Consider the following 27190-nt stretch of genomic DNA (forward strand, 5'->3'; position numbering starts at 1 on the left):
AGGATGAGGTCAGCTTCAGAGGAGGACTTGCACAATGCTCATCAAAGCACTCTCAAGGCCAAAGGGAGGCCGCAGAGCCCACCGTGCTCCCTAGGCCGGCCTTCCACTCCCGACTTTGGAGGCAAGGCTGCTCTGGGCTTCCTCTGGGTTGCTTTGGGCCCAGCCAGAGTGACCCTCCCTTCTTTGCCCTGCTGCCCCCAATATGGCCCTGAGCTGAGGCTTGGCAGCTTTCTGGCTGTTTGTGTGAGGCCTGGTTCGGGGGCATAGTTGTCCAGGCTGCGTGGAACAGAGAAGGCAGTGGGGTGCCGGCCGGCCCCAAGGAAGACAGGGTCCTGGGGCTCCGGGAGGGATGCGCCTGGCTTTGGGACTAAGGACTAAAAGTGCAAGGACTAAAAGTGTGGCAGGCACAGGGCAGACTGGGGCTCTGGAATGTGGAACTAGCGCTAGGGAAGGCAGGTCACAGTGGGTGCTGTGAGGCTAACCTGACTTCAATAAAAGCCTCATTCAGAACGGCTAAACCCTTTCCATATGTGGGCCTCTGAGAACTTCAAAGTCGGGGGGAGGGGGGGTTGGAGGAGGGGAGGCAGGATCCCGGTGTTTCGCCTACAGAGTCAGCACAAGCCCCTCGTGCAGCCGCCCTGGGAGAGGGCACCTGACCCTGCAGGGTAAGGGCTGGAGGGGCCAAGCTTGCTTGGCCTAATCGTGGGGGAGCCAGCCTCTGGGAAAATGGCCTGACTGTGGTCTCCCCTGGCCCGGCTGCTGAGCTGGAAGCCTGGCGTGGGCCCTGGCATCCCCCTCCCACCCCACCCTCCCTCTCTAGGAGTTTCTCTCTGAGCAGCCACGTTGACGGAATCCTCCCGTACCCTTCCCAAGAGGGAGGAGAGGCAGGCCTTGGCAGCTCCCTAGTCCCCCTGTTGCCAGCCCTCCCATGCCTCTCACGCTTGTGGTCTGTCCCAATGACAGACTGGGTTTGGTGTCCCAAGGGGACCCAGCCCAGAGTATATGGACATACTCGGGGAAGGGCAGGAAAAAGCCAGCCCAGTACCGACACCCTGGCCACTGGCCTGGGAGCCCCAGGAAATGTACCCCCGTCAGACGGGACACCTGGCTCAGGGCCTGGTCTCCACAGCCCCACACTCAGCCTCTGGCAGGCACCCCCATAAACACGGCCAGCCATCTCTGCCTTCCCTTCAGCACCCCGTTCACCTCTGAGGGCGACAGCTCCAGCACACTGGATTTCTTGCCCTCGTTGTTAAGCACTTTGTTTTTATTAGCCCTAGAAACTACTCTGGCTTTGAGAGAAGTCCATGCCACCTCCCCGGTCAGGCCCAGGATGCCAGGTCCCGGATTCAGGAAGCCAGGGATGGGAGGTCAGGGGTCAGTGGGCTCCTGGGGGCCTCAGGCCTGCACTGGGGAAATGACAGAGTGAGGTTCTGAGGGAAGGCGCCCAGTGCCAAGAGGCTTTTGGGGGAGGGAGGGGAAGCGGAGGCCTGGGAGCCCCCGTGTTACGTCCCGAAGTAATGCACTGCGGCCTGCTTTGTGCTTCCCTGACCACTGGGACCATAGCTGCCCATAGACGGGGCGGTGCCACCACGGGCCCGTGCGAGCGCGTGTGGGAAGGGCAGTGGCAAAAATTACCAGAAGGCTTTCAGGCAAGCTGCGTGGCTGCAGGAGTATAGGGCAGAGGGAAGGCTGTGGCTCTACCCTCGGAAGGACCCAGGTTTGAGCGTGGACCATGTCATCTACCCCGGGGAGCGAGAATGGGGACCCCAGACTCACTGGTGCCTCGGAAACCCCAGGCACCGGGAGGTGGCCACGAACAGCCCTCGAGCTAGAGGGAAGGAGATGCGCTGGTGACAAATGGGCTGGGAGGAAGGACGTAGGCCTAAGGACCCCTCGGGACTTTCCTGAAGGAACGAGGTGCCCCCACCGGCCTGCGAGGCCACTGGGCTTTCCTGTCCTCGACGCGATGCTGGGGAAGCGCTCTGAGAGCCTGCATCTCCGTCTCCTTCCGTGGCCTCAGGATTTCGTTGCGGACACCGGGCGGTTCTCATGTGGACATCAGTCCCTGAGGTCAGCTGTGTCTCCTTGCAGAGGGCTGAACGTGAGTCTAAAGGCGAAGGCAGACGGAACATAACTGAGACGCTCTTGGTGGCAGGCAGTGTATGGCCCACCCAGAACTTTCTCTAGGATGTCCTATGGCTCCTTTCTGTCTCCTGCCCGTGCCCCACCTTGAGGAAGAGCCAGCTGTGTGTGTCTTACCTGTGGGGTGAAGGAGGGGCCCCCTGGGGATCTCCCCCAGCCTGGCCCTTCGCAGCTGCATCTGTCTGCCTCTCTTGCGCGATCTGGCCTGGCCTCGGTACCCGCTGCCCAGGGCCGGGGGTTGGCACCTATCTGCTGGGACTCGGAGGTCAGCGGTCAGGTGCTCTATCCACTGACATCCTGGGGGCTGGCTCTTCCGCCCCCGGCACTAATCTAATCAGGAAATAGCAGAGTCCACATTTCCCAGGGGTTATAAATAGCCACAGCCGCTCAGGCAGCAGCATTTCTCCGGAAAATGTGCCATGTCCCTCTCCACTCCTCGCCCTCCCTTCTCTGTACTTAAGTGACGTCCTGAAAATAGCCTTGGTTTCTGGAGGCTGCTGGTCTGCTGGGAGACAGAGCTTTATGGCCGGGGCACAAGGGGCTAGGCAGGCCTCCCTCAAGCACCCACTAGGGGAATCTGGGAGACGGCAGTGGGGGAGACTCACGGTAAAACATGGAAGTGCCACCTTCCTCAGCCCTGGCCTCAGGCCGATGGGAGGGTGCCAGCCGGCTGCAGAGGGACAGCGTTTCAGCACGCCAGGAAGCGCCTCACCTCCTAGATGGTGGCATTGGGCAAGTTCCTTAGTCTCATTAAGCCTCAGTGTTCTCGTCTGTAAAATGGGAGTGTGAAAAGGCTAGACCTCACAGCCTTGTTACCATGTACCTTGTGACCATGATTTAGATAACCTACGTGAAAGGTTTGTCTTGATGCCGGACTCCTCGGAAATGCTCAGAATACATTCGTTCTGGGATTATGAGGTGGTATGGATGCCCCAGTGAGGAAGCTGAAGTTCAGGGAAGTTTAAGTGACTTGCCCAAATTCACACAGTTGAGTGGAAGAGCAGACATTTGGACCTACATAGGCCTGAGTCTCAATCCTTGCCCTTTCCCACTTGGCTGTGCCCAGACACCACTCCAGGACCTGGGGAGGAATCCCTGGCTTAGGCCATGGCAGCTACTTGGAGGCACCAGGTCTCGGGAGGGGGGTTAGGTGAAGGGGTGCCTAAGGGACAGTCCGTGCCACAGACCTGGTGAGGTTTTGGGACAGAAAAAGTTTTGGGGGAGGGACATTTCAGGGGCTTCCTTTGGGACCCTTGGGACACTTGGCCCCAAGGCTTCTGGAATAGTGAGGCTGGACCACAGCCAGGCTGGTGAGTCCCATGTGCTTCCCTTGTGTGCAGAGGAGGCGCTGGGGCAGAGTGGGGCACATGGGGTTACTGGGTCCCATCCACACTGCTCTCCCTCAGTGTCCTCCTCAATTGCACCCTTCGTCCGGGCAGGGAAGCGACTCGTGGAGGCTGGGCCTAGGCCAAATGCAGACCCCAGAGCTCCCTGCCACCCATGCCCAGCGGGTGTGCGGATGGAAGGTGCAAAAGGACTTAGCTCAAGCTGTAGGAAGCCCCAGGGCCCAACCCACCCTGGGCTGACCAGACCCTGCTCCTCCGTGCTGTGGGCCTGCTGGAACAGTGGTGTTCACACTGGTGCACGCGCTCTGGGCTGGGAGGTCGGGGGGTTGGGAAGAGAATCAGTTTGCAGACTCCCAACTCCCATAGGTGCCACTGGCTGCAAGTGATGTGCCTGGGAAGGGCTTTCTGCCTTCAGCTCACTTCCTCTGCGGGGGAGCCCAAGGCTCGCTGTGGAACATGGCCCGGGGCGCCAGGGCCTCCCGCTTGCCAACAGCAGGGCCTCTCGAAATGTGGGTGTGGGTGTGGAGAAGGTAGAAGATGCTGATGGCCAAGTTCCAAATCCGTTCATGAGTCAGGTGCTTTCCAGCTCTTTGCTTTCCACAAAACTGATGGACATTGTCAGCTGAGAGATCATTGAAAATGAATTTTGCTGGGGGTGCCTGGGTGGCTTAGTCGGTTAAGCATCTGCGTTTGGCTTAGGTCATGATCCCAGGGTCCTAGGATCGAGCCCTGCTTTGGGCTCCCTGCTCAGCGGAGAGCCTGCTTCTCCTTCTGACTGCCGCTCCCCCGACTGTGTGCTCCCTCTCTCTCTCTCTCAGCCAGATAAATAAAATCTTCTTAAAAAATAATAAAAATAAATTTTGCTAATCGGTATTTATGCAATTTAAGGCAAAGGAGAAGGAAAGAGTTTTGAGAATCCTGTAACATTGCTATAATAAAACAGCCCCATCTAGTTAACTTTCAGGAACAAGATGTTTCACCCTCTTCATGTTTAAAATCAAAACCAGGGGCACCTGCCTGGCTCAGGTGATGGAGCCTGTGATTTGGGGTCATGAGTTTGAGCCCCACATCGGGTGTAGAGATTTCTAAGAAAATAACCACCTTAAAAAAAAGAACCAGCAAGCCACAAGCATAGTAAGGCTGCACCCAGTTCTACCCTAGCAAAAAACAGTACACGAATTAAAACAGAAAAAGTGTTCTGTCCACCTCGTGAAGAGACATAAGTCCTCCAAAGTGGTACCTTTCTACTGAATATTTATTAATACTTATTTGTAACATGCTGGTTAGTGTTTTTATCACGTGCTGTCAGTCGCTGTAGTAACTCAAACATGTTGAATATTTGGACCCTTGTGGTCTCAGGAAATGTTTCATTGCCATTTGTACAGATAATTTTAAGTGTTTTTTTTTTTTTTTTTTTTAATAAATCTGCTTGGGAGGATAGGCAGATTCTTTAAGTTTTTTTTTTTTTTTTTTTTTAGATTTTATTTATGTATTTGTCAGAGAGAGAGCATACACACAAAAGCAGGGGGAGAGGCAGGTAGAGAGAGCAGTAAACTCCCACTAAGCAAGGAGCCTAGCGCCCACCCCGCGATCATGACCTAAGCCGAAGGCAGATGCTTAACCAACAGAGCCATCCAGGCACCCCTGTACAGATATTTTTGTTGAAGCAAAATCTAATAGGGTGATGAATAAAACCCTTAAGATAGAAAAATACAAACTAGGACAAAATTCTTTGGGAGAAAAAAGAAACAATGCAGGGTGTCTGCAAGGGAAAGGAGAGCTTGTATTTTCCTCATGAATGATGGTGGGTAGCAGATCGCTGTGGTAATTGGATCCCACTGAATACATTGAAAAGAATGATGTCACAGTTTTATTTTAAGATGTAAATATTTACATTATCCTGGAAGCTATAGCCTTTGCAGTTCTTTAAACTTGCCTTGGAAATATTCAGATGTCGAGTCGCAAATGTGCTGGGCGATGCATCATTTTTCAAAATCACTGTGTGGGTGCGCAAGGAAAAACAGTCGCAGGCCACTGAGTCACAGGAGCAGAGTCCTGTTCCGTCCCCTGTGAGGGATGCCTCCTCTGCGCTCCCCATCTCACGTTCTCTTTCCTCCTTTCTCTGCAGTTGGATCCCCAGACTGTGGAGACCAAGAACTGGCACACAGATGTGATTGAGATGAACGGGGTGAGCTGGGGAGACGGGAAATGTTCGCATGGTGGGCGGGCCCCCGGCTGCTGTCCTCGGGGGCGCTGTCTTGCCCCGTTCCCTCAACCCAGTCCCTCTCATGTCCCCTGTGCCCGCACCCTTCCCACTGCCACCCTGTAGGTGTTGCAGGGAGCCCTGGGTGGGAGAGGCAGCACTGGTCGGCTGTGCTGGGGAGGGGACCCATGTTTCAGAGGCCCTCCTCAGGCGCTCATACCCTGGGGGATTTGTGCCTGCCTCACCCCCAACCAGATCAAAGTGGAATTCTCCATGAAGTTCACCAGCCGGGACATGAGCCTGAAGAGGACCCCGTCGAAAAAGCAGACTGGTGTCTTTGGCGTGAAGATCAGCGTAGTGACTAAGTAGGTCCCCTGGGGCACGTGAGTGGTGGCATTAGCACTGGGGTCCCTCCCTGGACCCCTAGCGGGTCACCCCCCGCCCCCCACCGGCTCCGTAGTCAGGGCTGGCCAGTTCGGAGGCCCAAAGTGGCCCGCAGACGTAGGCCTCCGTCTCACGCATGCTTCAGAAGTCAGCAAGCCAGCATTAAACACCAGAAGATGACCTGTGAGCGTCCCGGGCCGTCAGCTTCTTGCGGTCAGTGAGATGCTCTGATGACGTAGGCGCACACTGAGGTTTGGCCACGACCAGCAGGAATCCAGGAGGGGCTGCCCCTCCACTCCCCACCGCCCCCTCCACGGCCTGGGTCTCCAGGACCTCGGCCACCTCCCTCAGGGGTCTACGGCTCAGCCCCACATAGCATTTGAAGCTGAGATCTGCCTTCTAAGGAACATTCTCGTCTCAGCATCTTTGCACTTGTCTCCCAAACCTTCTCCTGCCTTTGTCCCTTGCCATCCTGCAACAGGCCGGCCTTGGGCTGCTTGGTAGGGTGGGCTGGCACGGCCTCTTAGTCCTCTCTGCAGCCCCAACCCTGACATCAGAGGCCCGGGTGTGCGGGAGAAGTGGGGGCTTGGGGTAGCCAGGGAGGGGAGGCCCTCCGCCCCCCCCTCACAGCCCCTCCCCACCAGGCGGGAGCGCTCCAAGGTACCCTACATCGTGCGGCAGTGTGTGGAGGAGGTGGAGAAGCGGGGCATCGAGGAGGTCGGCATCTACCGGATATCAGGGGTGGCCACGGACATCCAGGCACTGAAGGCCGCCTTTGATGCCAGTGAGTGTGGGAGGCCCGGGCATCAGTGGGGAGAGGGTGCTCTTAGGGGCCCAGCAGGCTGCTCTGGGAGCCCAGGAGCACCAGAGGCCTTTTTCCACAGAGAGGCCCCAAGTCACCGATAGTGGAAGAGCCTTGTTGTGTGAACCACAGTCCCATGTGGTGTGCGGTGGGCCATCTCTGAGTCTGATGCAGGGACTGCCTGTGTTTGCTCATGTAAACAGTACCCCTCCGCCCCCGTCTCTTATCCACTGTTGCGGAAGAGGAATGGAGGCTCAGAGAGGCCAGGTCACTTGTTCAGCGTTGCTCAGCTTATAGGTGTTGAGCCTTCTTTCAACTCAGATCTTTCTTATTCCAGTGTTTCTGCCTTTCTTGCTAGCTCTGTGGTGCCTGGGGGACTGGAAGGAAACAGAAGGGCTTTGAACCCGGGCCGGCTGGCTCGGGGTCCCCTCTGCTATCTCCAGAGCCCTAAACAAGGGCCCTTTGGGAGGAGCACTGCTGTCTCCCTCCGTAAATTCCTCCGTGGTGGGGGCTGCCCTCTCTGGTTTTTCTTTCCCCCATCATGCAAGTTCGTGCTGTGGTAGCCAGGAAGCCTGAATTGGGCAGGCACGGCTGATTCCAAGGGAGCCGAGGGAGGGGCCTGCGTTCAGGAAGCCTGGGGTGAGGGGCTAGGGATGTGCCGGCATACGGGTCCTCTGTGCAACCTGGAAGCTGAGGCTTTGTCGGAACATGATTTTTCATGTAAAAAATGTGCAGGGCCTTCCAGAGAGAGGCTTAGTGGTAGGGAGGTTCCAGAGAGGGTGTCTGCTATGTGGTGTGAGGACTCTGCAGGACTCTGGATGGAGAATGGGGCTGAGTCACACACTACCTGTGGGCGCTGTACCTACTTCCTGCCTTTCCTGGCAAGACCAGGGCAGAGATGGAGTGGGTGGGGGCTTCCCCAGCTGTGGGTGCGGGATGGAGCAGGGCCCACCACCCCGCCCCTGCCTAGCTGAGGACTGCATGGAAGAGTGGGTGCACTCCCGACAGTCCACATCCTCTGCAGATAACAAGGACATCCTGCTGATGCTGAGTGACATGGACATCAATGCCATTGCCGGCACCCTGAAGCTCTACTTCCGGGAGCTGCCCGAACCCCTCCTCACAGACCGACTCTACCCAGCCTTCATGGAGGGCATCGGTGAGGCTTTGGGGCACCGAGGGCCCCGCCGAGCCGGGCCTTCCTGACAGCAAAGAGCGGGAGACCCGTGGCTCCCCTTGCTTGTGGATCTGCCCAGTGCTCTGGGTTGGCGCGGCTGAATGGCCCAGAGAGTGGGGTGTGACCCACTGGGGCCTGAGGCAGAGCCTGGACCCTCTCTTGACTGCCTCCCTCCCCTCTTGTCCCCATGGGCTGCCCTCTGGGCTTCCTCCCCAGATACTGACCTCCTTGCTTGGAAAGCCAAGCATCCCGGGAAATGTGCCCTGAGGTGGGTGGCCAGGGCCAGCGTCCCGAGCCAAAGACAAGCCTGGCTGGAGTGTACCAGAGCTGGCCGGAACCCAGCCTTCCAGAGGAGCACTCTCTCGCTCCCACTGATGCCCTGGGCAGCGATGAAGCGGGGCACCTGGGCACCTCCTTCCTGCCTCCCCCCTTTCTCCCTGCTGCCTCCTCCAGGGTCAGGTCAGGGCTTCAGCCACCACAGGAAGCAAGGAACCCCGTGGAAGGTTGTCCATTGCCTGCTCTAGCATCAGAGGCAGTTGAAAGAGAGGAAACATTCAAAGCAGTATTCTCATTGCCTTAAACTTAGCCCCCTAGACCAGGGACAGGCTATGACCAGAGCTGCGAAGGCACATGCGGGAGTGGCGGGAGGGCACTCAATCCCCACCAGCGTGCTTCCTGACTGAGCTTTGGTGAGGGGGCTTCCACAGGAACCAGCTGTTCATAGCCCACCCTTGGGAAGATACCAGGCCCTTCCTTCCCTACAGGGTCTGCTCCCCTCACCCCTGCAACCTGGGCTCTCCCTCAGGGTCCCACAGCCTCCAGACCCTGGGGGGGGGGGGCACTGGCTCGGGCCTCCCCACCCAGGAGCCGAGCCTCAGCCTTGCCCCGCTCTCCCCCCTCCACAGCCCTGTCGGACCCTGCTGCCAAGGAAAACTGCATGATGCACTTACTCCGCACCCTGCCTGACCCCAACCTCATCACCTTCCTCTTCCTGCTGGAACACTTGAAAAGGTAACAACTCGGGCTGGTATGGGGAGGGGGCAGGGAGTCCAGGGCAGGCCCCTCCCTACTGGGGAGGCCACTTTCGTTGGGGGATCCACCTCCTTGGCTCTTCCTCTTAGGCGGTGGCTTCTGCTGGGTCACCCATCACAGGGTGAAAGTTTGCTTTTCAAACTCTTGCCTCCAAATTCTTCTGTTTTGAGAAATATCAGGGTCCTAATAGCAACCTCCCGTATCGGCAGGGCCAGAGCCAAGGACTGTCGATGGCTTTTGCAATCTGTGGTCATTCAGTCCACTTCCCAGTTGTAAAGGGAAGGCCGCAAGCAGTAGTGTGCACGTCGTTCTGTTCTGTTACACACGGTCATGTGTCCTGGGTTGTAACAGGAAGTGTGTTCATCGTGGGTCAGGGTCAGTACTTTGCAACCCGCTGGTCTTGACCTACACCTCATCTAACAGGGAAACTGAGCCCCAGCACAGGAGGAGTTTGATTGGGGTTGGCAACAGCTCTGTCCTCAGAAGGCACATGTCCCCAGTCCTAAGCTAAGTCCCCTCCCACCTTCTCCCCCACCCCTTCTGTCGTGGGGTCCAGCCAAGAGCTGCTCAAGCCGATGCCTGCAGCCAAGCTTAGAACTGAAACCAGCCCTTCCAGGGTCCTTGTCACTCGCCTTTGAGCCCCAGCACCAGTCCGGGTGTAAATGGGGAGGAAAACTTTACTGGTGGGCCCGCTCCTCCAGGAGCCAGGTTCTCACCCGTGGGCCCGGGCTCCGGGCTGTGGCTCCAGGCTGTGGCTCAGCCAGGCCAGCTCTGGAGGGCCAGTGGAGACCTGGAAATGCCTGGGGCTGCTGTCTTGTTTTTCCCATTATGAGACATTTTTCCTCTGGTTTGGCCAGAACTGAAGCCCCAACCGGTTCCCATAGTTTGGCGAGCACTGTGGGGAGGACACACAGAGGAGGAGTGGGAGGGGAAAATTCATTAGGTTTTCCACCCTGGGAACTGGGCACAGTCTGTTCCCACATCTGGGCCCCTGGCTGGTGTGTGTGTGTGTGTGTGTGTGTGTGGAGGGGGGCTTGGCCAGCTCCAAGCTGCCTCCTGGCATGGCAATGTCTGCCCGTCTCCAGCGCAGTCAGCATGCACGTCCGTGTAGCTGGGAGTGGGGGAGTGGGGGGTGCTGCTCGGAGTGAGTGCTCTCAACCCCAGAAACATTTCCTAGGCCCGAGGAAGGCCCAGAGCCTCTGTGACATGTTGGGTGGTACTGGGTCCTCCTGGACGCCAGCCACAGATGGCAGCCCCTGCTGTCACTCAGGGGAAATATCTACTGAGCATGTGGCCTATTACGCAAGAGAAGCAGAGAAAGATCCACAGGGAGGTAACTCTGGGGTCCCGGGAGGAAGACCTTTCTGGAAAAGTATGGAAGAACAGCCCCCAGGCTCCATCTGGGGTTAGGGTCGTCCTGTGTCAGCACAGCGGGCGGAGCCTCAGGTCTAGTTAACGACTGCTACTGGATCTCCGGCCCCCTCCCGTCACCCCCCACTCCAGGTCACTTGGGGCAGCTTGGCTGACCCAGGGAGCACGGGCTCTGGAGGCAGACTGCGTGGAGTCAGATCCCAGCTGTGTCACTGGCTAGCCGTGTGACTCAGGCAAACCATGTCACACCTGTGTTCTTTGGTGTCTTCGTCTGTACGGTGGTGATGATAATGACCTCCCCATAGGGCTGTGATGAGCAGGAGCTCCTGCAGGGAAAGTTCTTGAGTTAGGAATGACATCATCCTCAAGGAGAAGGAGTTAGGAGTAGGTCCTTCTGGCTTTGGCTATTTCCCATCAAGGGATGGCCCTGAGCTAGGAATCTAATAGAGGAACATCCTGGGACATAGCTGGAGACTTGGTCCCTTGGCTTAGTCCCTCCCTACCAAGAGGTCTCTACCCTCAGAGGAGAGAGAGGCTAGTACCTACCTTCTGGGAGTCCTTCCAGGAGTTCTCATAGGTAAGGCCAAGCATCTGGAACTCTGAATGGCTGCTGAGAAATGACTTTTTTTCCCCCTCCCTTCCCCCACCCTTTCCAGGGTTGCTGAGAAGGAACCCATCAACAAAATGTCCCTTCACAACCTGGCTACTGTGTTTGGCCCCACGTTACTGAGACCCTCAGAAGTGGAGAGCAAAGCACACCTCACGTCGGCCGCAGACATCTGGTCCCATGATGTCATGGCACAGGTACCAGCGGCAGGGTCCGGGCCTACGGCTGGTCGCGTTGCGCAGTGGGCTTCCCCACAGGGGCGGAGAGAGAACAGCTCGGAGTCCCCCAGCCCAGCCCAGCCCTGCTGAGCAGCTGGGTGGACAGTCAGTAGGATGTCACCAGGGAGGCAGGGCTCCGGACAGTCCTGCCTCCGAGTCCAAAACGAAAGGCGTGAGCCTAGACCAGAGGCCCAAAGAACACACGTCCCGGCACCGACTGCAGTCCTGGGAGCGCCGCAGTCTTGGACAGCAAGCACAGGGGCCCGGGAGACCTCTGGGAGCCTTGTCCTCCGCTGTGGAAGCTCTAAGATTGCTTCCAGGGTGAGGAAGCTTCTCTGAAATCTGTCCCTACAAGATCTGGGTCAGAGTCCAGTCTGGAGGCAGGGCCCGCCCAGCCAAAGCCAAAAGTTGGGGAAGCGGCCCCAGGCTGCCCAGGCCTCCACCCCGCGGTGTCCTCTACTGATGCCCACTGACACACACACCCGGACTGCCAGGGGGTAGAGGGGGGAGGCGAAGCAGCCTGAGATGGCCTGAGAGCAGGGAGGGGGTGGCACAGAGGGGACCCCAGCCCGGGACTGCTAGTTCTCGCCCAATCGGAGGAGGGCCAGGAGAGCCCTGCTGAGTCTTCCCTGTCCCCTCACAGGTCCAGGTCCTCCTCTACTACCTGCAGCACCCCCCCATTTCCTTCGCAGAACTGAAGCGGAACACACTGTACTTCTCCACCGACGTGTAGCCCAAGGTGGGAGCCGCTGCAGGGGGGGCGGCCCAGGCCAACCTCTCTGGCCAGGGGACCCAACCAGACTTGAAAGACTCCAATAGAAAACTCCCACACCCAGCACTCTATAGACTCCAAGGGACGCAGATTTCCAGGAACTGGAATACTTGCATCTTCCGTGCCACCTTGTACAAAGCCAGCTGCCCCAGCCCCCCAGCCTCACCGCCGCGCGCATCCCGGGCCCTGCCCTCTGTCCCTCTAGTTGTGTCTCCTGCCCCATGCCGTCGGGGGGGATTGTTTCCTGTCTATTTGTCATGCAGAAATGGTAGTGACCGACCCAGTATGGGCATACGGACTGCCTGCTTTGTTCTTTCATTTCCTCCAGCACTTTCTTCTCCCCCCACCCCTGCCACCAGTCCAGTCCAAGGGCTTTTATTTTGCGCTGTGTAACTCCGGCCAGCTTATCCTCTCCTGGCCCTGCTCCCAGATTGCAGTCTCCGGGCAGCGTCCCCTCGGTTTGCCTCCACCCTCCCCTTCCTCCCGGTCTGCCCACATGCATGTGCAGCCTTGGTTTTCACTCCATCACTCTGAAACTTGAGGCAGCCCCGGGCAGTGGTGGCAGCAGTGGTCCGTCCAAGGCTGTGTGCTTGCTGCCTTCCCTCCCGGGCCTCCCCCCATCCCCAACCCCGTCCTCCGCCTGTGGAAGCACACCTGCTTGGCCTTGCTGCCTGTGCAAATGTTGGACAGGGAGACAGCCGCACACGAGTCCTCAGCTTAGCACAGAGCTAGAGACCCGATCTCTGCAATTTCCACCTGACAATCTCCATTTCTGGGGTTTATCTGTTCGATCTCTCGCCTCCTAGTGAGGCATCTTTGACTGTTTCTTCTGCTTTTCAGTTCCTTCTCCCCTGGTGTTCTATTTCCTTTGAGTGGCAAGACTTACAAGTGACCTGATATCAAGAGAGCCAGAGGGTCAGGAATTGGGGAGGCAGGAGGGTCGGGCCACTGAGCAAGTGGGACAGGTGGAACATTCCGAGGAGTGCCACGGAGCACTGGGGGCCCGGATTTGGGGGAAAGCGGCTCTCAGCAGCAAAACATTATAGTGGCTTTGTTAGGGGAGCCAGGTCTCTGGGATGGTAGCAATATGGCTGAAGCAGGTGTCCAGAAACAGGCAGGCTCCATCTAGGAGGCAGCCCTTCCTGGCACCCCGCCTACCCTGCGGTGCCTTTGCCTTAGACTGTATAGTCCTCTGCAGCCACGCACTGCCACAGGGCGGCCCCCACGGCCATGTGTGCTCTGGGGCCTGGCAGAGACCGCGCTGTCCCCAGTAGCCAGCCCCCATGGTGCTGCCACATACACCCCCCCCCCCCCCGCAGCTTCCAGATGCGGCCTTTGGGGGAGCTCTAGGGAACTCTAGACGGTGGGGAGTAACAGGCACCTGCCTCTCTTAGGGGCTGGGTTTTGCTAGAGACGTTCATTGCCTACACTCTGCTCTGGAGTAGAGGATCGGCAGGTTCTAGTCCCAGTGCTGAGCCCCACTTCTCTGTACCGGAACGAATGGGAAGGATACTCCCAGTGCAGTTTCCTCCCGTATGAGCAGTAGCTGCCAGCACAGGGCAGTTGGCCCGGGAGAACAAACACTCCCTGGTGGCGGGGGCTTGGGCACATGGCTTTCTGGCTCACCTAGGTGGCAGAGAGCAGACTCTAGGGCCTCAGAATTGGAGAGAACAGCTTCTTAAGCTTGTGCTCAGGGCTACGTTTTAAAGAATGATTTGCGGGCCCTGAAGCCATAGCATTGGCTCATGAGACACGGGGTCCTCTCTTGTGTTTATACCCATGGCCCAGTCTTGGGCAGAACGGTACACATTCTGTGCACATCAGAGGAAAGAAATGCCTAAGAGGAGTGAAACGGTTCTGATCACATAGCTGCCTGTAAGTGGCTTAGCAAGGAGCCCCGTGCCCTGGGACAAGAGGTGGAGAAAGACCACCACTTGGGTCAAACATTCCAGCGTGTGATCCTCCCTGGAGTCTGTGTCCAGCACTCAGGAGTTGGTGTGTGGCATCTTGCTTCCAGAGCCATTGATGGGAGTGACCTGGAGGCCCAGCTACAACTAGTTATAGCCCCAAACGGGTGCCTCCCGCCTCCCCCAAATGAGGGGCTTGCTTCTCGGAATCAGGTAGCTACCGCAGCCCCCAAGCTTGCTTAGGGAGGAAGGCTGGAGGGGCTGAGAAATGCAAAAGGCTCAGAATATTTATAAATTCCACCCCCAGGGTGGGGAAGGGCAGGTACCAGACAAGGACAAAGCTGCACCAAGGAAGGAGCCCATCCATGGGTTCTCCCAAGAGTCAGGGACTGTGCAGCCCAGCACCCCTGGCCCCTGTGCCCAGCAGGGCAGGCTGTGCCAACAGGAGGCCAGCAGACAGGCCATGGGAGTGCCGGGATGCCTGTCCCTGCTGGCAATGGCTGTGGGCTGCCAGTTTTTGCTGATACAGGTAGGATGGGAACCTTTATTAATATCTGAGTTTAATAAGTTGGTAAGGATATATTTTTTTTGTCTATGTTCTGTTTCAACTTATGTAGATTATTATAAATTGATGTAAACCACGTGAGAGGAAAATGTTAATAAAAAAAAAATGCAAAGCCCCAACATTTGCACACAACTCAGCCCTGTGGTGTGGACATCTGTATACTCAGTAGTCCAGGAAGACCACCAATCTAAATATTTAACTTCCAGCTGCGTCCACATGTGTTTCCAGCGATCTGTGCACCTAGTTAACTTCCCCTGAGCTTCCCTTCACCCTATGGGGACTGTGGCAGTTTGTGGCGGGGGGGGGGGGTGGTGAGCCCCCTCCTTGTGGTTCACAGTGGCCTCCAAGTCAGGCACCAGCCAGATTCCTTTCATGAAGGACAAAGGTCCCACCAAGACCTGGCCATCAACATCCCTTCGAGAGATGGCAGAAAGTGCTCAGTCTAAGTGGAGACTTCTTATTTTATGCAAACTCTTCCCTGCATTTTTCTTGGAAGTGGGCGTCTTTGGGGCAGCCTTTTGGCCTAGTCTGACAGTTGGACAGGCTGGATCCCCTAGGGGGCCCAGCCTCCCTTCAGGAGAGTCGGTGGGGTTAATACGGGTTCCCACCAGTCTAAGCCATTGGACACTATGTTTATTCTGGAGATCAGGACCAGATGTCTCTGAAAATTGGTGTTTGGTTTATGAGCTCATACTGACTCCTTAGCCATCTAAAACAGGAAACTATTCATCTCCTTTCTTGATTGAATAGCCAGTGTGGACAATGCTTGGCTTATTGAAGTGATGGCTACGGACAGCCCCAGGGCTCATCTGCTCCAAGGCAGTCATACAGGCAGCATTCCTGGTACTCGCTGGGCATATTCGACCCTCCTTGCTAGGCTGCCTGGGGGAAGATGCCAGGCATCCGGGTACTTTGACAGCTGCCAGGCAGGAGCATTTACCCATGCTCTCAAGGTGCTTACAGGTGACTTATTTCGGAACAGTATAGGAAAACACTCCTAGCTTTGTTCCCAGACCTCTGAGGATACTCCAGCTGGGCTGGGAGCAACGAAGCCTCATACTTGCGAGACTGGGCTGGATATAACTTAGAATTCACCACAGAAGGATGTATGCCCCGAGCGAGCTTAGCTCACATTCATTGCAGAGGCGGTGGCAGGCGTGGCGAGAGGAAGGTGTGACCGGCTGACTTTGACATTATCACTCACATACACACACACCTGGGACATCTGAACATCTCAGCCACGTCTGAATTCTGGTTAAGGGGGCATAAGCTAGAAGACCGCAGAAAAAGGGGAGAACGCAAAAAAGGGTGAAGGAGTCAGCACACAGCAGAGAACAGGAGCCATCACCGCTCGCTGCAGGCTGCTGGAATCATGCAGCCCAACGAGCCTGTCCTCTGGCCCCAAGGGAGAGCCTAAGCTCATTCCCTTCGTGTCCTTACCACAGGACCAGAACGAAGAAGTGCTCACAGCAGATCCCAACCATTAAAGCCTATTTTTTTGCGCCGGGGCACACAATTAGGCTGAGCTTCTGTTGTCAGAAAAAGGCCCCTGGGTCAAATTAAAAAAAACACTAATATGTTAAAAAACACAAACAAAAAAACCCTGATACCACAGACCAAGGATAGTGGAGAACAGCCCCTCACCATTGTCTGATCTTCACCAGCCGCTGCTCAGGGACCCACCAGGAGGACCACAGCAGGACTCCGCACGCCGTGTCCTTGAGCTGGGCCTGGTCCAGCGGTCAGAGCCTAAAACCAGTGTGGCCAGGACTGCAGGCATTCCCATCAACCAGCCCACAGCAGGGTTTTTAGAAGAGGCCAGGGCCTATGCATGGAATTTCAACATATCCCAGGACATGGCCCGGCTGGGCTGCTTGCAGGGCAGGCCCTGCCTGAAGGAACAGTGTCAGAGGAACGCTACCCTGCATACCCCGAGAATCGAACATTCCCACACTTCACAGGAGCTTTCTCACTCTCCCTCCAGATGTCCGATCTTTGGGCCACCTGGCACCACTTTTGGGATTCGTGGAATCTGAAAATAAAAATCAACCAACCTTTTACTGATTCATTTATTTTGTGGTATGAACGGCCTTTATTGTTTGTAATGGGAAGTGGAAGAGGGGGGACAGGACCACTGGCTCCTGGGACGGCTCTAAAGACTTACTCCCCCCACCAAAACTAACCCTTTTAAACTGTAATCTAATTTTTTTAAACAAAGACAGCAGACCACAAAACACATAATGGGTCAGGTGGTGTAAATTTACTCTGCCCTGCCATGTGACATGGCTGACCGCGCGGAGTTCCAAAGTAGAAGAGCCTGCTGGTACGAGTTCAGTCCCCTCTGGTCCCACCGCCCCGAACTGCCTGCAGGCCCGCTATGGGCAGGATGGAACCTTTGGGGAGCTTAATTCCTACCAGTCAGCACACTGCTGATCTGCCTCAGAGAGGCTGGCGCAGCACACTGCCCACCCCGGGAACAGAGCATGTGGCTCCTTGGAGGCGGAGGCAGGTGGCTCCCTCATGACACCAGCGGTCTGAGGGGAAAAGTCTGCGGTCTCTGAAGCCAGTGCCCTACAGTGGACAGAGCGTGGCCCCCACCGAGCAGCTCCGATGCTGGGCCGGCAGTGTCCTTCCCTGGAGGCAGGCTCTCTCACCGGAGGTAATAATCAATGGCAGCAGAGAAAGCAGCGAAACCGCCACACCCGAGGAGCCCGGCCTTTAAGCCCGCTGTGAAGCAAACAGAAATGACGTTACCTGCGGGGACAGACACAGAAGTCTGCCTGGCCACGGCGACAGGGATGCCCGTGTCAAGCTTCTAAGTCAGTCAGCCGAGCCACGGGATGTGTAAGACTTCCAGGAAGCCGTGTCCACAGGCTACACCAGTGGGCTTTATCTGCTCTGCATTCGGCTTTTCTCGTTCCAAAAGATGACGATTTCCAGTTTCACGAAATAGCCCCTCACAGGCAGGAAACTGGTTAAGAGAACCAGCCCCTGGAAGCAAGTGAAAGCGTATGGCCTGTTAACCCTGACTTGTTTATGAAATGAATTCCTGGGAAGGTGATCAAAGCAATCCTGGAGGGAGCTGAGCTTCTCAATGTCCCTGACAGCTGAGCGATGGGAAGACCAAAGGAAAAGTTACTCTACAAATCACAAGTGCCTGTCCGAGGAGAAGCAGCTTTTAATGACAGCAAATCATCCTGTGTCTCTGAGGAGGAGAAAACAGGCTCTTTGTTTTGGGTAAATCAGGGCACGGCAGAGGGAGAGTGGCCCAACAGCCACGAGGAGGAGAGTCAGGTCACTGACACCCCACACCGCACCTTTTTTATTTTTTTAAGTTTTTATTTATTTATTTCTATTTGAGAGAGAGAGGGAAAGAAAGCACAAGCAGGGAGAGAGGCAGGGGGAGAAGCAGGCTCCCCACGGAGCAGGGAGCCCAACTTGGAGCTAGATCCCAGGACCCAGGGATCACGACCTGAGCCAAAGGCAGACACACTCAACTGACTGAGCCACCCAGGTGCCCCCCTCCAAACCGCACTCCTGATGGGCACGCTGACAGAAGTGCAGAGAACTGTTTTCTTTGTTGTTTACTGCTGATAACCGGACACTTCCAGAATACTCCTATCAGGCTTTCAGGGGGTAGAAGTCTAAGAATCCTTAACTGCAGAAAGACATTACCATAGAACTTATACTGACAATTGTATAGTATTAAAAAAATGTCTGAATTACTTGAAATGCACAGACCTGAGAGTTCAGCAGCGCCATTTGGACAGTGGGCTCTCCGGGGCTGAACGAAACCTAGCCATGCTTCTGTCCTAACCTACAGATCAATACACTTCTGGAATTCCTTACTGGGAGGAAGCTCTTCCCATCATTTCAATGTGAGGGCAGTTCTTTTTTCTAAAATCTAGATCTTTCTATGGTTCTCAGCCATGGGTGATTCCGTCCCTTGGGGGAATTTGCCAATGTCTAGAGACACTTTAAATTGTCAAAACGAAGGGATGCCACCAGCTTCTAGTGGGTAAGTGGCCAGGGATACTGCTGAACATCCCACAACGCACAGGAAAGCCCCACTCTCCCTCCACCAAAGATTTATGTGGTTCACGATGCCAACGATGAAAAACCCCGATCTAGATACTAGAAGTTTCTGAAATTAAGTTAATGTGGAAGTAAACGTGATTTACTTAGAAGAGTATCAAGTGTCCACATATGCCTTGGGCTGTCCCCGGAGCACTCGTGTTTGGAAACGTCAACTACCGCACGCTGTCCAAGGCCACAAAGAAAACCATGCGAGAGTTGTTTACTAACCTCGGAAACCGATGGCTCCTCCAGTGATGCAGCCACTAACGACACTGTTCTTCCAATCCGATTTTCCCCGGTACTGTGGGCGGAGAAGTGCAGTTTAGAGCCAGAGAAACAAGCCACACAAGATGATTAAGGGAAAAAAAAACACAGGGCTGATTCAGTCCCTCCCCAAAGGAAACCTAATCCTTTTTGCTTTTGCTTTCCAAAATATAGTTCCTAAAATGTGAATGTGTTCATGGGTGCTTCCTGCAGGCGGTACCAGAGTGCCGAAACCAAGTGTGCCACTTGAGAAGTAATCCAGATCTCTTCTCTGGTTCCCCAGTAAGTCTCAAGGTCAAAATCATTCACCAACTTGGAACGGACACATGAAAACATGCTCAACGTCACTCAGCACCAGGGAAGCGCAAATCAAAACTGAATGAGCTACCACCTCACGCCTGTCAGAATGGCTAAAAACACAATAAACAACAGGTGTCAGGGAGGACATGGAGAAAGAGGAACCCCGCTGCACTGCTGGTGGGAATAAGAACTGGTACAATCACTCTGGAAGACAGTATGGAGGTTCCTCAGAAAGTTAAAAATAGAACTCCTGGAGCGCCTGACTGGCTCAGTCGTAGTGTGTGTGTCTCTTGAGCTCAGGGTTAGGAGTTTGAGCCCCATGTTGGGTATAGCAATTACTTAAAAATAAAATCTTTAAAAAAAAAAAAAAAAAAGGAACTCTACCATACAATCCAGCAATCACACTGCTAGGTATTTACCCAAAGAAAACAAATATACCGATTCAGAGGGATACATGCATCCTAATGTTTATAGCAGCATTATCTACAATAGCCAAATTATGAAAACAGCCCAAGTTTCCATCTATTGACGAATGGATAAAGATGTGATGAAGATATATACACACACAGGAATATTACTCAGACCATAAAAAAGAATGAAATCTTGCCATCTGAGACATCATGGATGGAGCTAGGGAGTATTATGCTAAGCAAAATAAGTCAGTCACAGAAAAACAAATACCATATGATTTCATTCATGTGGAATTTAATTAACAAAACAAATGGGCAAAGGGAAAAAGAGAGAGAGAGAAGGGCAAACCAAGCAACAGACTCTTAACTACAGAGAACAAACTGATGGTGACCAGGAGGGAGGTGCGTGGGGGCAGGGGGGAATGGGTGAAACAGGTGATGCGGATTAAGGAGGGCACTTGTGATGAGCACGGAGTATTGTATGGAAGTGTGGGATCATAATATTGTACACCTGAAACTAATATTACACTGTATGCTATTTTAAAAACTTACAAACTTACAAAATAAAATAATTAACCAACTTCTAGCTGACAAAGAGAAGTAAAAAATAATGCAAGCCTAAATAAAGGCAATAAATGCCCAAAAAGTTTACCTTAGGGGCTATTTAATGAAAATTCAATCTACCAAGTATCAGACATTTCTGATCTGCTTTCTAATAAACATTTCTCATTAGAAGTCATAAGATGGGAGGGGCTGGGTGGCTCAGTGGGTTAAAGCCTCTGCCTTCAGCTCAGGTCATGATCCCAGGGTCCTGGGATCGAGCCCTGCATCAGGCTGTCTGCTCAACAGGGAGCTTGATTCTCCCTCTCCCTGCCTCTTCCTCTGCTTATTCTCCCTCTCTATGTCAAATAAATAAAAACTTAAAAAAAAAAAAAAGGAATTTGCAAGATGGTACAGGCAAGGCTTTTTCAGAAGGCAGAGACACTTACAGATTCTACCAAACACTCAGTGCAAGAAAACATGGCGCCCACAATGGCAAAATTTTTGGCGTAGGACATTCCTCTCTGTCCCATGTCTTTAAGAACTTCTTTTGCTGTCGGCGTACGGTAAGGATCCTTAGGGTCAAAGCCCACATTGGTATCAATGCCGGCAGTGAACACCCCAAAGGCACCTCCCAAGACAAATCCTAAAAACAAACACAGAAGTGAAATTTCTTTGGCATGTTTTCTGGGGTACTGTAACGAGGTCATCATACTCGAATAGCACATTTGGATGGCCACCAGCAAAGAGGACACCCCTACCTACCCCTCCCACTCCACCTTAACACTCAGACCCTCCAGTTAGCTGGTTTCCACATCACACAAGCCAGGAACTATTTTGCTGACAGCTTCTCTACCTTCCTACCTTCCTTTGGATTTCTTCCTCCTCTCTTTTTTTTGTGGGGGGGGGGAGATTTCATTTATTTATTTGAGAGAAAGACACAGACAGCGATAGGGAGCACAAGCATGGGAGAACAGGGAGAAGCAGGCTGCCTGCTGAGCGGGGAGCCCCATGCTGGGCTCAATTCCACAACCCTGGGATCGTGACCTGAGCCAAAGGCAGACGCTTAACCGACTGAGCCACCCAGGTACCCCAGCCTCCTTTGATTTTCTTTTTCTTTTCCTTTTTTTTTTTGGTCTCTCATTTTCTGACATTCCTCAAGATTCAATCTTTAACCTTCTCTCTGTCTGTACTCATACATTCAGCTAGCAACTTTGCAAATCACTCCCTTGACGTAACTACAGAGTAACTACATCAGTAACTATGCGCCAGTTACTGATGTCTTATAGGCACAGCTTCTTTTATTCTTCACAATAGTCCTGTGATGTTGATACTATTAATGTCTCCATTCTGTAGCTGAAGCGGCTGAGGCTCAGGGAGGTTAAGTAACTTCCATAAGGTCACAAAGATACCAAAAGGCAAACCACACACTGCTGTCCCCAACTTCCTGAGCCTGCTGGACATCTCCATTTAGATGTCCTCTCATCACCTCAAGGTCAATATATCTTTAACGAAATCATGGGCACCTTCCCTCCAGACTTTCTTACTTATGGCTCCTTCTTTTCAGTCACTCCAGCTCCAAACCTCAAGGGCACTTCTGACGGCTGATTTGCTCCCCTGCTACTAACCTATGTTCACAAGTATCCTAGTCTAGGACCTTTACCATTTCCACTCTGGAGCAACAAAGACTTATTCATCATTTCAACAAATACGTAAGCGACTTATTAGTGTCAGGCATAATGATGAATAAAGACCCAGCCCAGGCCTCACCAAGGTTCAGTTTAGCCAATTCCCTATACCATCTCCATATCCACAGACTTTTCTTTCCCTCACCACACTCCATGCTGGATCATCATACTGCCCTAATGCCTAAAGGCAAAAAGCCCAAATCCCCAACTCCACCCCCAATTTGAAAGGGCTTTTCCCTTCCTTTCTGTCTACCCCCATTCTCTCAATCCTTCAAGATACAGGGGCAGTCTCACCTCCTGTAGCCTTCCCCAAACCAAAAAAAAAAAAAAACCCTCTTTCCTTTCTACTATACTTCACATCTGCACTCACCATATTATTTGTTTGATTGTCCTTCATTCTCATTGAGATTTCAATTCATCTGCAAACGTGGACAACCTCTTTACAAGAGGGAGACCCTACATTCAAACATTTAAACCTTCAAAGGTTTAAAAAGGGGAAGCGGGGGCGGGCTCCAGACTTCTTCCCCCTCTGTTCGCTGCCATCTGATCACACTGGCCACACTGGCATTTGTTTTTCAAACCTGAAGCCGGTTCCTGGCAGACTTTTGTACCTGCTGTCCCCTATGTCCCACTTTCCTGCCAGGCTCCTTCCCAACACTCTTGCTTCTGTATATATTAAAATTTTAGCTTCAGGAGAACCAGGCTCTCGTCTCTTACCTTGCTTCGCCACCGAGCACGTGATGGTTACTTGTAACGATTTGTTTAAAAGAATGCTTATTTAAAAGCGAATCAATGAATGAATGAAGTCGACCATTTTATAACCAACCTCCAGGCCTCGACCCATACAGTACCGACTTTCTGATCCAATTTCCAGAGGCGGAAACTAACCTCAGGGCCTAGAGAAGGGTTACTCGAGTTCACGCATCGAGGCAGGGGTGCAATCGAGATCGAGGTCCACAGGCTCCTCGCCTCCCAGGCGCGCGGTCTTGGCAAAGGACCCCGCTACCGTCCAAGCCCTCAGCCTCCCAACGCCCCCCACCCCCAGTCTTGCCTCACCTCCCACGCAGGCCAGCGCTGCCTTGAAGGCGCAGCTTTCCATCGCCTTCTCGATCATCTTCTGTTCCTCACTCTTGCTCGGGCTCGGGATCCCGCCCAGGCTACTGGGCTCCAGGACCCGGGGCTGACGCTTGTCGCCCACCAGGTATTGCAGAAGAAGGCTGTACTGCAGCGGGGCTTCGGCGGAACCCGGCGCCTCAGGCGCGGAGCCCCCAGCGCTGGGCGCAGTCGCCGCCATGACTGCGGCTGCCGCAGAAACCCTGGCGTTCTTCCCCAAGCAGCTTCCGCAAGCCTCGCGTTAGGGCTCTGCGCGCCTAGCCACCGTGCCGCAACGGCAGATTCGCCACAAGGAGCAAGTCCAAGAAACTGCGGCGGCAAAGTACGCTCATGCATCCGGAGAAAGAGATCTCACGTTCACTCAAAGCCTCTTGTGAATACTGAATCAGGCTTGGGTAGCATCAAGATTTAGAGTCACCAAAAAGCGCCGTCTTCTCCGGGGATGCGGCGCGGTGAGCACAGGGATTGGCAGGCCAGCCATTTCCCAGGAGGCTTTGCGCGGGCACTGGCCTTGCTGCCTCCTCGGCGGCGCCCGACGGCGGGAGGCGGCGGGGAGCGGGAGCGCGTCCGCGGGGCTGCAGCAGGGGGCGCACGCGCCTTCCCCGGCCCTTCCAGCTTAAACATTCCTTACAGAGGTCAGTGGTGGAAGGTGCTTTGTAAGTAAACGTGAAAGCATGGATAGATGTACGCGGTATATGTTTTGTTTGACAATTACACCTTTGAGGAGAGACAAGGGGCCCAACAAATGAGTGAGCAAACGAGCGAAGCTAGCCAAGTGTAGGAAAAGGCAGGGACGGTGTAGGAGTTGGAGCCGAATGGCCGGATGGAGAGCGCAAGGGCTGGGGCTGGTACTCCAGCCAATCTTTGCAGTCAGAGGGACTGGTGACGTGGGACTGGCATTGCCCTCGAAAGCCACGTTTATGTTATGTGAAATGCAAGTGTTCACCAGCTTGCAGACTCAGAACCTAAAGGTAAACTGTAAGACAGTACTCTGTATGAACGCAGAGAGACATTTGCATAGTTTTTAAAGGAGATCCCAAGCTATTGCACTGCTCCAGACTAGCAATGTATTTGGATGTTTTAGCTAAAAAACAACATAAATGGAAACAGTACCGAATTCTCTGTGCCTGCCAGCACTGTTCACACCAAGCCCATGAATGAGCTGGTGCCAAGGTCCCCAGGACTTCCCAGTTGCTGAATCTAATTCAGACCTCATTTTACTAGACTTCTCCACTGCGTTTGACACTGTTGACTCCTTCCTCCTTGTCTGAAGTTTCTTCACATATTTGGTGGAGTGTCTCCTACTCTTGCCACACCTAGGTACCCTGTCTCCTTTGCAGGCACCTCTGCCTGGCCTTTTCTTGTTGGTCCTCTCAGGGCTTCATCCTTTACTCTGTTCTCACGCAGCTCATTCTACCTAAGCAACTCATCCTCGTGGCTTCTACTCCATCTCCAATGCAGTAACAGTCTGAAATCTTTATCTCCAGCTCAGACTTTTCTCATAAACACAAGAACCAGAAGTTTCCCATAAGCACCTCTAACTCAACACGCCCTCCCAACCACCCTTCCTTTCCTTTCAGACAAATGAGGGACCCAGGGCTCTGATTTATGCCAAGGTCTTAAGAGCCCCAGTGGGATCTGAGAGAAAGTAGGACCTGCCCCCGCCCCCGCCAATCCCAGGTAGGGTGGCCTTGGAAAGCAAGGATTGGTCTGAATAATTAACACATGGAACTACTTAGAGGCAATAATCAATCCCCAAAGGAAGATTCTGCATTAGAGTTCAGATGAGATCCAGGTCAGCACGTGAAGAAATTCCACATGGCCAAGGTCCATGAAGGAGGGAGCCTTTTATGGAACATCCTTGAATCCTTGGCCTGGATCATAGATGGAGAGAGAACAGTTACAGACACTGGTCTGGTATCTCTCTCCACCCACCCATTTCCCTCCCTAAGTGAAATGGGTTTCACCCATGGAAAACTGGAACCTCTTCAAGCATGTTCTGAAAGTGAGAAGTGGTTTCCCATGTCTGTTTCCCTGGACTGAACTTTGCCCAGTAGTCTAAGGACTCTCTCCAGCCCTGGAGTCCAACAGTCTCATGTTACAGTTTGGTTTCCCACCCCAGTTTGTCTGTCCTGGCTCCAAGGCTATGGGGGGAGCATCACAGTGGGTCACAGAGAACAAGGGACAGTTAAAGATAATTAATTAGAATTAGATTCGGGACACCTGAGTGGTTCAGGTGGCTAAACCTCTGCCTTTGGCTCAGGTCATGATCTCCAGGTCCTGGGATCGAGCCCCGTGTCGGGCTCTCTGCTCAGCAGGGAGTCTGCTTCTCCCTCTCCCTCTGCCTCTCCCTCTGCTTGTGCTCTGTCTCTATGTCTGTATCTCTCTCAAATGAATAATAATAAAAAAGATGAATTAGATTCATGGAGAAGGTTGTAGGAAGTAGAACACTCTGAAGGGAGGCCTCATCACTTGAAGAACGTCAGAGGGTAGGTGCTGAATGGGAGGGGATCTGATCGTATCAAATCCCAGGTGTTTTGCAAAGTTCACACATTTTTCTCCAAATCCTAAATTATTTTGCTGACTTACTGCTTGTTGATACTTAATCTATATAGTAATAGTTTTCAGTGTCTCAAATAAAGTTGTGATTGAAAATCACTTATATTGGAAACGGTTTCTAATTCAGACCTCATTTTACTAGACTTCTCCACTGCGTTTGACACTGTTGACTCCTTCCTCCTTGTCTGAAGTTTCTTCACATATTTGGTGGAGTGTCTCCTACTCTTGCCACACCTAGGTACCCTGTTTCCTTTGCAGGCAGACCTCATTTGGATTTTCAAAAGAGAGTTAAGTCACCCCACTTCTTGGAAGCAGTGGTCAAGTCGTGTCTGATGAGGAACCTCAGTCTGTCCACCCCTCTAAGAGAAGCAGGATGAGTTCTCTGCTGTTTGGACTTCTGAAGCAAAAGGAACAAAATAAACCTTTCTAGAGGAAGGCTGAAAAAGCAGTGTAGTTAATTTGATTGTTAATAAACAATCACTGCTTTATTACTGAGGGCAGAAAATTGAGACTTCCGAAAAACTTCCTTTACTGATCCCTATCTGTTGAAGTTCTAAAAGTCAGAAATAACAAGCAAAAAAGGAGTCAACTAATGAATTCTGGCCTAGCAGATAGGAAAGAGCCTCCTCTGATCTCTGATCAGGATTTTCTAAGCCACAGAGTAAATATTATCTTCATCGTAAGCGACAGAAACCAACTCTGGCCAGCTCCCACCAAGAGAGGGATTTATTAGAAGTATAATGGGGTGGAGGTGCCTGGCTGGCTCAGTCAGGAGAGCATATGACTCTTGATCTTGGCATTGCAAGTTTGAGCCCCACATTGGGGGTAGAGATTCCTTTATTATTTTTTTAAAGGTTTTATTTATGTATTTGACAGAGATCATAACCAGGCAGAGAAGCGGGCAGAGAGAGGAGGAGAGATTACTTTAAGGAAAAAAAAAATTTTTTTTAAGATTTTATTTATTCATTTGACAGATCACAAGCAGGCAGAGAGGCAGGCAGAGAGAGAGGAAGGGAAGCAGGCTCCCTGCCGAGCAGAGAGCCGGACGTGGGGCTCGATCCCAGGACGCTGGGATCATGACCTGAGCCAAAGGCAGCGGCTTTAACCCACTGAGCCACCCAGGCGCCCCAAGAAAAAAATTTTTTTAAAGGACAAATTATTTGTTTTAAGAAAAATAAAATAAGGGCCATCTGGGTGGCTCAGTTGGTTGACCATCTGCCTTTGGCTCAGGTCACGATCCAGGGTCCGGGGATCGAGCCCCGCATTGGGTTCCCTGGTTAATGGGGAGCCTGCTTCTTCTGCCTCTGCCTGCTGCTCCCCCTGCTTATACTCTCTCTGTGTCAAATAAATAAAATCAAGAAGGAAGGAAAGAAAGAGAAAGAAATGAAGAGAAGAGAAGGAAGGAAGGGAGAAATGCTATGGAATGGTATACGGCTGGCATTTCTTCTCAGCTTTGTGATCAGTGACACCACGTTGGTGGCTTGAAGTTGGCCATGATGGGAAGGTTCGCATCACAGAGATGAGTACATGCTGTAAATCAGAGCTTTTTTGTTGTTATTACTGTTCATATCTGCCAGCATAGCACTCACGACAAGCAAACTTTCGAAACTGAGAACACCTTCCCCTTTCTGATGAAACCAGTAATTGGGGGATCATAGGACAGAAACGTAAGACATGAACTGCTGGAAATATGGAGGGAAGTCCCAGGAA

At 53.2% G+C, this 27190-nt stretch overlaps 2 protein-coding genes across 12 annotated transcripts in view; one reads left to right on the forward strand and one right to left on the reverse strand.

Moving 5' to 3' along the window:
* Positions 1-16552, forward strand: part of ABR (ABR activator of RhoGEF and GTPase) — a 178540-nt gene extending 161988 nt beyond the window's left edge. For 7 of the 9 annotated variants that reach the window (XM_045984558.1, XM_045984557.1, XM_045984564.1 and 4 more), the window contains 7 exons: positions 5620-5679; positions 5950-6059; positions 6723-6862; positions 7905-8039; positions 8963-9068; positions 11117-11264; positions 11929-14665. In XM_045984558.1, the coding sequence (XP_045840514.1) occupies positions 5620-5679; positions 5950-6059; positions 6723-6862; positions 7905-8039; positions 8963-9068; positions 11117-11264; positions 11929-12018 (789 nt within the window). In that variant the 3' untranslated portion in view covers positions 12019-14665. Of the gene's footprint in view, positions 1-5619; positions 5680-5949; positions 6060-6722; positions 6863-7904; positions 8040-8962; positions 9069-11116; positions 11265-11928; positions 14666-16193 lie in introns of those variants that run through there. The other 2 variants (XM_045984559.1, XM_045984560.1) reach the window with 2 other exon arrangements.
* TIMM22 (translocase of inner mitochondrial membrane 22) lies at positions 12891-23365 on the reverse strand. Of its 3 annotated transcripts, none has more exons than XM_045984568.1 (4): positions 22865-23365; positions 20570-20766; positions 18835-18907; positions 12891-17520 (listed from the first exon to the last, which is right to left on the reverse strand). In XM_045984568.1, the coding sequence occupies exons 1-4, from the start codon at positions 23100-23102 to the stop codon at positions 17354-17356; spliced, it is 675 nt and encodes a 224-aa protein (XP_045840524.1). In that variant the 5' UTR covers positions 23103-23365; the 3' UTR covers positions 12891-17353. The 3 variants fall into 3 exon arrangements, with proteins under 3 accessions (XP_045840524.1, XP_045840525.1, XP_045840526.1); XM_045984569.1 differs by having other exon boundaries at positions 12891-17256; positions 22865-23350; XM_045984570.1 differs by lacking the exon at positions 12891-17520 and adding an exon at positions 17527-18187 and having other exon boundaries at positions 22865-23361.
* Positions 23366-27190: the final 3825 nt, after the last annotated feature.

This window comes from Meles meles, chromosome 18 (genome assembly GCF_922984935.1).
Source record: "Meles meles chromosome 18, mMelMel3.1 paternal haplotype, whole genome shotgun sequence".
Taxonomy (NCBI): Eukaryota; Metazoa; Chordata; class Mammalia; order Carnivora; family Mustelidae; genus Meles; species Meles meles.

Bases quoted from the DNA above. Each gene is read 5' to 3' on its own strand.
- TIMM22 (XM_045984568.1), bottom strand. From the start codon at position 23,102: ATGGCGGCGACTGCGCCCAGCGCTGGGGGCTCCGCGCCTGAGGCGCCG. The intron at 20,767-22,864 runs GTGAGGCAAGAC...GTTTGTTTTTAG, and splicing joins AGCGCTGGCCTGCGTGGGAG to GATTTGTCTTGGGAGGTGCC. The intron at 17,521-18,834 runs GTTAGTAAACAA...ACTTGCTTCCAG, and splicing joins AGGAGCCATCGGTTTCCGAG to GGGCTGGTTCTCTTAACCAG.